This window comes from Solanum stenotomum, chromosome 10 (assembly GCF_019186545.1).
Source record: "Solanum stenotomum isolate F172 chromosome 10, ASM1918654v1, whole genome shotgun sequence".
NCBI classification, from domain to species: Eukaryota; Viridiplantae; Streptophyta; class Magnoliopsida; order Solanales; family Solanaceae; genus Solanum; species Solanum stenotomum.
Window position 1 is genome coordinate 49,457,024 of NC_064291.1, and position 11,001 is coordinate 49,468,024.

At 35.5% G+C, this 11,001-nt stretch overlaps 1 protein-coding gene and 1 pseudogene across 1 annotated transcript in view; both read right to left on the reverse strand.

The window, feature by feature from the left end:
• The window catches only part of LOC125843115 (disease resistance protein RGA2-like), a 23,339-nt pseudogene extending 19,408 nt beyond the window's left edge, over positions 1-3,931 (reverse strand).
• Positions 3,932-5,416: 1,485 nt separating this feature from the next.
• The window catches only part of LOC125843116 (putative disease resistance protein RGA3), an 11,066-nt gene continuing 5,481 nt past the window's right edge, over positions 5,417-11,001 (reverse strand). Inside the window, 2 exon segments of the mRNA XM_049522341.1 lie at positions 5,417-5,566; positions 5,636-7,953. Of these exon segments, the coding sequence (XP_049378298.1) occupies positions 5,432-5,566; positions 5,636-7,953 (2,453 nt within the window). The 3' untranslated portion in view covers positions 5,417-5,431.

The window sequence follows — 11,001 nt, forward strand, 5'->3', positions numbered from 1 at the left end:
GTTAAGCCAACCTCCTCTATTACCCTGTCATCTGTACTTAGTCTACCAAAGTTGGATTTTAATTTGATTTCTGTAAGCAAAGTTACTAGAGATCTTAATTGTTATATTTCGTTCTTTCCCGATCATTGTTTGTTTCGTGATCTTAAAACAAATCAGGTTATTGGTAAAGGACACGTAGTTGATGATCTCTACATCCTTGATGAATGGGAGCCTCAGTTTGTTGCATGCTCTAGTGTCGTGTCTCCGTTTGAAACACATTGTCGATTGGGACATCCTTCTCTACCTCTGTTAAAGAAGATTTGTCCTCAATTCCATAATATTCCTTTATTGGAATGTGAATCTTGTCAATTTGCAAAACATCACCGCAGCTCATTAAGTCCAATGGTTAACAAGCGGGTTGAGTCGGCTTTTAAGTTAGTTCATTCTGATGTTTAGGGACCGTGTCATGTCGTTTCCAATATTGGGCATAAGTATTTTGTCACTTTTGGGGATGATTTCTCATGGATGACTTGGATTTATTTTATGAAGAGTCGTTCTGAAGTGTTTACTCACTTTTGTGCCTTCTATGCTGAAGTTAAGACTCAATTCAATGCTTCGGTACGTATTTTAAGAAGCGACAATGCCAAAGAATATATGTCAGAACTGTTTCAGACATACATGAGACAACGTGGTATTCTCCACCAGTCTTCATGTGTTGATACACCCCGTCAAAATGGAGTTGCTGAGAGGAAGAATAGGCATCTACTTGAGACAGCTAGGGCACTTTTGTTCCAAATGAAGGTTCCTAAACAGTTTTGGGCAGATGCGGTCTCCACGGCTTGTTTTTTGATTAATCGCATGCCATCTACTGTGCTTGTTGGTAACAAGCCTTACACTGTTCTTTTTCCAAACAAGTCACTATTTCCTGTTGAACCCAAGATATTTGGAAGCATATGATATGTTCGAGATGTTCGACCATTTGTTACCAAGTTAGATCCCAAGGCATTGAAGTGTGTTTTTCTAGGCTATTCTCGCCTTCAAAAAGGGTATCGATGTTATTCTACTCAACTTGGGAAATATCTTGTGTCAAGTGATGTGGTATTTTCAGAGACTACGCCATTCTTTTATGCACCTCACAGTTCTACAAGCCAAGAGGAGGAAGATGAGTGGTTAGTGTATCAAGTCACCAGTGTTTCGACAGAACAACTAGATTTTGTTTCTCCAACTCCCAATTCTTCTGTGGATCATCACTCACCTGTTGTACCTTCCGTGCCTGCCCCATCTGCACTAGCAAGACCACCAATTGTTCAAGTTTACTCTAGGAGGAGAGAGACCAATGATTCTTGTCATGAACCAATTTCGTCATCATCTGACCCTCCTCTGTCTGCTCCTCCAGAAAACCTTGATCTCCCTATTGCCCTTCGCAAAGGTACACGTGCCTGCAAATCTACATATTCCATTGCTAATTTTGTTTCCTATGATCGCTTATCCTCTACTTCTAGATCTTTGATTGTTTCTCTAGACTCCATCTCTGTACCCAAAACAGTGAAAGAGGCTTTGAATCATCCTGAATGGTCTAATGCAATGCTTGATGAAATACATGCCTTAGAGGAGAACCGCACGTGGGATTTGGTAGATTTACCTAAGGGAAAGAAACCAGTGGGATATAAATGGGTCTTCACAGTTAAAGTTAATCCAAATGGTTCCATAGCAAGACTTAAGGCTAGACTTGTGGCTAAAGGGTATGGGACATATGGAGTAGATTATTCTGACACATTCTCCCCAGTTGCCAAACTCACTTATGTTCGCTTGTTCATTTCTCTAGCTGCTTCTGAGAATTGGCCTTTGCATCAGTTGGATATCACGAATGCGTTTCTACATGGTGATCTTCAAGAGGAAGTGTACATAGAGCAACCACCAGGTTTTGTTGCTCAGGGGGAGAATGAGAAAGTTTGTCTTTTGAAGAAGTCTTTGTATGGCTTGAAGCAAAGTCCTCGGGCTTGGTTTGGTAAGTTCAGTGAGGTAGTTCAGGATTTTGGGTTAAAAATGAGCAAATGTGATCACTCTGTCTTCTACCGATAATCAACAACTGGCATTATTCTTCTTGTTGTATATGTTGATGACATTGTCATTACAGGAAGTGATTATGTGGGGATCTCTTCCCTCAAGTCTTTCCTACATACTAGGTTTCATACAAAGGATTTAGGCTAGTTGAAGTACTTTTTGGGAGTAGAAGTAAATAGAAGCAAGAAGGGAATATTTTTGTCTCAGAGAAAGTATATTCTTGACCTACTTAGAGACGCAGGAAAATTGGCAGCCAAACCTTGTAGTACTCCAATGGCTCCCAATGTGAATCTTTTGAAAGATGATGGTGATACTTTTGATGATCGAGAAAAATACAGAAGGTTAGTTGGGAAGTTAAACTATCTTACTGTGACTCATCCAGATATTGCTTTTGCAGTAAGTGTTGTTAGCCAGTTCATGTCTGTGCATACAATCAAACATTGGGAAGCTTTGGAACAAATTCTATGTTACTTAAAATGAGCTCCTGGACTTGGTAGATTGTATAGCAATCACAGTCATACTCGTATTGAGTGCTTTGCAGATGTTGACTATGCCGGATCCAAGATTGATAGAAGATCGACAACAGGTTATTGTGTCTTTTTTGGAGGGAACCTAGTTTCATGGAGGAGTAAAAAGCAAAGTGTTGTATCTCGATCTAGTGTCGAATCTGAGTACAGAGTTATGTCACAGTCTACGTGTGGGATTATGTGGATACATCATCTTTTAACGAAAATTGGCCTAAAGCATCATACACCAGCAAAACTCTGGTGTGATAATCAAGTTGCTCTTCATATTGCCTCAAATCCAGTGTATCATGAAAGACCTAAACATATTGAGGTTGATTGTCATTTTATTCGTGAGAAGATTCAGGGAAATCGGATTTCCACTGGCTACGTGAAGACAATAGAGCAACTAGCTGATTTGTTCACAAAAGTGTTGACTGGAACTCGAGTTCATTATCTTTGTAACAAGCTGGGCATGATCAATATCTATTCTCCAGCTTGAGGGGGAGTGTTACAGAATCACTACAGATTTGTATATGATTGTGTATATATTAGTGATTGTGTATTAGCATAGCTGATTTATAGGGATTTGGCTATCTAGTTACCATAGTTAACTTAGTCTCCTTATGTATTTATACCATTGTATTCGTTGAGTAAAAAGACAAGTTATTCAAGTTATTCTTCCTACCTTATAAGTTACAGTTAAGAAAAGCAAAGCGGATCGAGTGTTCCAAGTTTATAGGTAAAGAAAAGAATTCAAAGCAAAGGGAATGGGTAGTGGATGAGTTAAACAGGTGGATTTCTAAAGAAGGGTATATTCAGATCGAAAGTATAACGAGAGGTATATTTAAACTACTTACGATAGCACATGAGTATATTTGACCCTTTTCTGAATTTGATAATTGCCAAAAAAAATGAATATAAACTAAGTTGTTGTAATACTAATTTAAGATGAGTACTTGTTTCCCGTCTAACAACTTGTCTCTCTATAATTTTTCGTGCAAATGAAAATTCTTTCTTTCCTCTGCAATTGCATTTAGTTTTTTCATCACTTGGTCCATCCTTTTCCTGACTTTGTGACGGAAAGGGATTAGCTTTGGATGATAACGGCCATATGCAGACTGGGAGAATTGTGCGGCCTTAGTTTTATATTCATCCAAGATGTCATCGACTTCATATGTAGCAGCATTGAGTTTTTGCAACAAATTTTCTAGTGGCTTGTCTTTGAGTTGCTTCTCCTGAGCATCTTCAAGGACGGCTTGTATTGTAGAAAATATGCTTGAAAGCCTTTGGAATTCATTTTGAAAACCGAAAAGCAATACAAGTTCCCCTTTGAGGAAAGAAGTAAGATTGTCTATCAGAACTTTAACGAAAGCTTCAGCCATATCAGATATGTGGAGTGAGTCTAGAATTGTAAACAATGAATGTGTAATTGGTAATTGGTATGCATATTCTGGAAACTGCTAGCTAGTTTCAGATCTGTCTTTTCTTGTGGGGTTGGTTTGTCAATAAAAGTAAGAAGCACACTTTGTTTTTTTCAATTCAATATTCAATCTTTTAGCTTTATCTGCAGAATTTTTTTTCAAAAGAACACCACTTTTTATCTTGCCAATTTCTCAATTAGTCCAACTTATTGAATGTGTAAATTTGGTGGTGGTACCTAAATTAATGTTTTGCTGTATAAAATGTTTACAATGCTTAAGAACGTAAAGTGTATTGAATGTGAATTAATGTCATGATAAAGGAATTAACTCTAACACAAAGTTAAGTTGAAAGCTTGTATTAAGTTTTCGTATTAGTTTATACAAGTGTCAAATTCAAACAAGCATAGCTCTTAGACTATGAAGAATTACGTGGACCATAATCTCTCAAATGAAAGCCCTTGTCAACCATCCAACTGTTATTCAATTCGAATCCAGATCAAGAAGTTATGATCATTTTAATGAAGCACTATCAAACAGCCAAAGTCCCGATCGAATCACTTAAGTGGATTTTACGGACTGCTGAAAGTAAGAAGCACAAAGGTTAAGTTGATGGAGTTGTAATAATTACAAACTCAATTATTCCACCACGGGGCCTCCATGTTTCTCAATTATTTGATTTTGTTTTTCAATCCAATAACTAACGGTTGCTTTTGATTTCAAACATTTTTTTGGCATCTCTTTTATTCTGGCGTAATGTTTCCACAAAAACGTTTTTCAAAAAAAAGAAAACACTGCTTTTTTATCTTGTCAATCTCTCACTCAATCTTTTACCAAATAAGTATTACCAAATTTATCTTCTTCGACCTCTTGGAAGAAAGACCTCAAAAATATAAAATTCTTTCCATACTTCATTACCGACCAAATTTTCTTATGATAAAAGAAAACCGTGTTCCATCCAAAGAGTGGTGAGATATTTCTTTTTCCATTTTTTGGTCTTTTAGGAATCAAGTGGACGGTGATGATAATATACTCCGTCTCAAAAGCACACAGTTTCTCTAGTTGTCAACTTGGTGCTTCCTTTGCCATTCCTTTGAGTATATGCTTTTGAAAAATGAAACAAAAATCTTTCTTGATACGTGGTACGCCAAACAAGAAGCTAAATAGCTAAGCCAGTCACCGATGTGATTTGGCGTCTTTTCCATGTGACACAACATTTATTCAGGAAGTGATGATAATCAACAACATTACTGTTCGCCAAACATTAACAAGTATAATATAAATGGATCTTACAAATCATTGATTTGTTTTCAAAATAAAATCAGAAAATTACATACAAATAAGAAGTAATAGATTCTCAAAGCGTATAATACAAATAGATTGTTGATTTGTTTCCAAAAGAAAATTACATCCAATGAGAGAGACTCACAAACAAACATCCCTACAAACAATTACAAATAATACTTAGGAATGCATTTTCACATTAGGAATGTGTGCAATTTTGTGCCAGTCTTGTCCTATTCCCTTCTCGCACCGCTTTTCCACTCTTGGACAACGAGTAATTGTTAAAGTTGTGAGGGCTGTTAGGTGCTGCAATCCCTCCGGTAAACATTTTAGCATCTTGCAGTACTTGACAGATAACTGTGTGAGTGAAGTTAAACCTTTCACTCCTTCTTCAGGGATACTCTCTAGTGCATCACAATGGTCAATTGTCAGACTCTGCAAAGCATTGAGACTAGCCAGGCTGGTAGGCAGCTCTGTGAGATTCTTAAAGAAAGAGATTTCCAAGTATTTGAGATTTGCAAGGCTTTTGAACATCTCTTCTGGGAGTGAAGTGGCTTCTTTGTTATCCCTAATGTTGAGGGAAGTAAGAGCCCTAAGATTAGATATGGACCTGAAACCTGTTGCATCTTCCTCGCACACAAGTTCCAATTTCTTGACAGAAGAAAGGGTAGGAATAACAAACACAGGGCACTTCTCAATCTTCATCTGTTTAAGCACAGGGAATTGCTCTTCTCCTTCCTTTTTCAGCAATCCTTTCAGATTATGAAATTCACCTATAAAAAGTTTTCTCAAAGATGGAAACCTTCTTCTTGTGGGGAATCCAGAATCTTCAACATACTCCACCTCCACAGACCCGTCTTGTAACTCTAGACTTTCTAGACAAGGCAGCTCACCAAATGGTGGCAAGCACGAGCAGTTTTCGCAACCGTTAATTAGAATAGAGACAACATTTCTCAAAGTTGAGTGATTTATCCAGTCTGGGAGACAGAATCCTTTGAAGCCACTGATTGTTAAAGATTTCAAATTGGGGTGTGGTTTGAGGGCTTCAAGCACTTTAACTTCTTCTGATTCATACCTATACGTTCCATTCCAAATCATGCTTAATGAATGCAGATTCAATTTTGTAGATAAGTTGGCTTCTTTTGCCTCCGTATCCCTCTTAACTCTCTCAAGATGTGTGATTGAAATTGCACCACGGAGGTTTAAATTTCTTAGTTCACCAAGTTGACAACCTTTCCTCTCGCCCACTACAAAGCAATCTAGAGTCTTAAGGCATGTCAAAGATCCTATCCTTGGTGGTGTACAAGTCAATTTATTGCAACCATTAAGTAAAAGATTTCGGAGACTACCAAGTTTACTTGTTTCTTTTGGCAAACAACAAAGTGACCTGCAGCCCTGTAGATCAAGAGTCTGCAGATTCTGAAGCTTGCATAACTGCTTTGGAAGACTACGAATTATAAGATTGCCAGACAAGTCCAGGTATCTTAAATGTCCTAGATCTCCAATGGAAGAGGGTAACGACACAAAGTATAATTTACTTAGATTAAGCACCCTCAACGAGACAAACTTTTGCAAGAGATAAGGAGGTTTAAAAGGCACCAATTCAGCAAAACCAATAGGCATTCTATGTGGGTATCTTTCAATTAATTCGCGGATATTGCTGCTTGATGCGCTTGCCGAAAACAGAGATGTAGCCAAATCATGGATGAGATCATGCATCTTGAAATAAGTATTACCATATCTAACGTCAATCTCTTGGAAAAAAGACCTCAAGTATAATTCATTCCATACTTCATTACCCACATCCTCTAGCTCCAAGTTTCTTCTCGATAAAAGAAAGCCATGTGCCATCCAGAGAGAGATTACCTTCTTTTTTTCCATTTTGGTGTCCTTTGGGAATACTGCACAATACGCAAAGCATTGTCTCAAATCAAGTGGAAGATGATGATAACTAAGCCTTAAGATAGGCAAAATAGACCTTTCCTCTTGAGGTAAATTCCAAATATCGTTGTCTCTCACATGTTCCCATTCTCTTTCTTCTCTCTTGAAGCGCAAAATACCTCCAAGAGTCTTGGCTGCTAGAGGCACACCACCACTTTTTTTTACAATCTCCTTTCCGATAGCCACAAGGTTGGGATTTATTCCTTGGTGTCCAAATGCACGTTGCATGAACAACAACCAACAATCTGCTTGAGACAAATTTGACAATCGGAATGGTTGCAAAGTTCCCATAATTGATCCAACCTTTTCAAGACGAGTAGTGGTTAAAACAGAAGCACCACTAGCTCCAACCTTCAAGACTTGTCTTAAATTAGCCCATTTATCTTGATCTTCATTCCAAACATCATCTAAGACAAGCAAGTATCTTTTTCCATTCAGTAACTCTTGAAGCTTCATTTGAAGTGGAGCCAAGCTCATGTCACCAAGTGACATTCTTCCAATAAATTCTACAATTTCCTTTATCAACCTCTTCTCATCAAAATCATCGGAGACACAAATCCATATTTTGGGATGGAAATGCTCAGTTACTCTCTTATCGTTGAAGACCATTTGTGCAAGAGTCGTCTTTCCTAGTCCCCCCATACCAACTATTGGGAGGACTGAAAGTCGTTGGGTATCACTAACATTGTTTATCAGGATTTTCACTATCACATCTTCCTCTTTTTCTCTTCCATAAATTTGTGGTTCAGTTAAAACAGAACCTGGTCAAAGGTAATTACAAGATTTTAATTTTTTATGTTGTATGTTAAAAGTAATTTACAAAATATGCACATGAGGAAATGGGGAGAAGGCGTAATGGAGATGAGCCTAGTCTGTAAAGGAATTATAAGGATAACAAAGAGTAATAAACTTTTTTTTCCCTTTCTACCATAATGTGTGAATATATGATTAATGTTTATTAAATTTTGGAAAAATGCATAAGTACCCCCAATCTATGCCCGAATCCCAGAGACACACTTATACTATACTAAAGTCCTATTACCTCTCGAACTTATTTTATAAATAATTTTCTACCCCTTTTCGGCCATCGTGGCACTATCAGGCAGATAGCTTGAAAAAATTGTCAACACACGTTGGGCCCAGAAGATAGTGTCACGTAGGTTGAAAAGGGGTAGAAAATTATTTATAAAATAAGTTCGGGGGTAATAGGACCTTAGTAAGTATAAGTGTGTCTCTGGAATTGCAGGCATAGGTTGGGGGTATTTATGCATTTTCCCTTAAATTTAGGTAAAATGGTCTGATATACTCTTCAATTTTGTCATATAGAGTTGATATGCCCTCGTTATAAAGTAAATCACATATATTTCTACCGTTATAACAGTGATTCACTTATGTCTTTACCGTTATAAAAGTGGCTCACACATACCTTTTTATCTAATAGAAGTGAAAAATTAATTTAAATTTACTTTTGTGATTTTTAATTTTAAGAAAATTCATGTAGGGTGTATATGATCCTTTTCGCACAAGTTTTTTTTTTTTTGACTTTTTTTATTATCATGAGTTTCTTATTCTCTTTTTTTTCTTTCATTCTTTAAGAAGTAAAAATATTAGAAATAAAAAAAAACGTGTGAATTGAAAAAAAGAAAAAAGTAGCAAAATATTGTTAAAAAATTGGGACATATACAATAAATTTGACAAGAAAGTTTCTGAATTCAATTTCAAGTTGTATATCAGAATTTTCAAGAATTTGAAAAACAACAAGTTCAATTTGTATTTATAGCCAAATGCAATCCCTATTTTCAAGTATTATTCCACTTTGAAAACAAAAGTTACCAACGCCCATAATACAAAGTAGTTTTTATTGTAAAATTTGAAAAAGTCATTTCAGCCATATTTCATTGTGAAGTTTGAAAAAGTTAGTTTTTATTTTTAAAGTGCAAAATGATATTCGAAAATTGGAGTTATTTTTCTACCAAGAATACAAATAGGAGTTGTTTTTGACTTTTTGTGATTAGTTGGAGTGAAAATACATTTTATTACTTTCCAAATTCTTGAAAATTATGCAACTCCAAAATTTTATGACCAGACATATTTTTCAAAGTTCAACTCCCCCAAAAGTAAAAAGATTTCATGAACAAACTCTCCTTTATAACATCAAGAGATGGGGAGGGTGGAGAAGTTAATTAATCTCTATTGAATATATATTTAAGGGAAAAGATTTATCTTAACTCTTGGTACTTTCTACATGTTCAATGTTGCAGGCATATATTCATTTTAAAAATTAATTCTTTGTCACTCTCTGATAATCTTTATAGGATGTTAGTAGGTTATGAATATCACATCAAATCACTAAATAATCATGACTTATCTTTTACATTTAATTTTATATTAGGTGCTTTGATTTTTTTAATTTTCTATTGCAAAAGTACAACCTCCAAAGTAATACATCACAACTTAATTTTCTCCTCTCCCAATGTCCTCTATAAAAATATGAGATTCTTAATATTAATGGATCTTACACGACACAAATATACATTAGGTGAGTGGCAGTACAGGCACCAAATACCAAAAAAAAAAACTCTAACTTCTATATTTCGTGCATAATTATGTTAGAATATAATTTAAGTATTTTTTCAGCCTGATTTACAACAAATATATCATTATTTATTTATTTTTACTGCAACATTATTTATACATAAAGAAAGTCATATAGTTTATGATCAAGTAAACTTAATATTGTTGGTTGAACCAAGAGTTATTGCTATAAAAGTAATTGAATTTAGTATGAAGCTATGATAATTCGATTGTCAATTAATTGACAATAGTCACATCAACTTTTATGTTCCTCCTTTTTCATTAACTGTTTTAAATTTTAATTGTAGATTGAGACCGACTCTTTAGCAATTTTTCTAAGTAGGCAATCTAAGATCGTAACTTAATTTGTGTTTCTCTCTTTTATTACATTATTTATTAGAATATTTATCAAATAATATAGGGAAAAGGTATAAGTACTCCCCTAGACTATAACCGAAATCTCAGAGACACACCCTAACAAAACTAAGGTCTTATTACCCCCTGAATTTATTTATTTTGTAATTTTGTGCACCTTTTTGGCTTACGTGGCATCCAAATATCTCTCACGCGCCTCAATTGCATGGAGTCATGGAGTGTGCCACATAAGACAAAAGGTGTACAAAATTACAAAAAAAATAAGTTCAGGAGGGTAATAGGACCTTAGTTTAGTTAAGGTGTGTCTCTGGGATTTCAGTCATAATCTAGGAGGATACTTGTGTCTTATCCCAATAATATATTAATTATTCAAAAATATATTTAATCTTCTCTTATAACCACGGGAACAAGTACACTAAGCAGGATTTCCTAAGCTTTTCTCATTTATGAAATTACTTAGTAATCATTGAGTAGCCCTGTATTGAATTCACAATTTTGTTTGTCATTTTTAAATGGCATAATACATAAATATGCCCTTTTAACTTGTTTTCAATTTATATTTATGTCCTCAAACTTTGAGTTTGCACAAGTAGACACTTAAACTTTTATAAAGTTGAACAAATAGACACACGCGTTCTATGTGGCATCCTACTTGACAATTTGGGTTCTATATGGTGTTCTATGTGTACTATGTCACGTAGAATTTATGTGTCTAGTTGTTCAACTTTATACAAGTTCAAGCGTTTACTTGTTCACACCCAAAGTTGAAAGTCATAAATATGAAATGAGGTTAAGTTAAAAGACAAGATGTCCACCGTGGATGCTTAAACATTTAGGGGAAATCTTTGAAACTCCCCTCC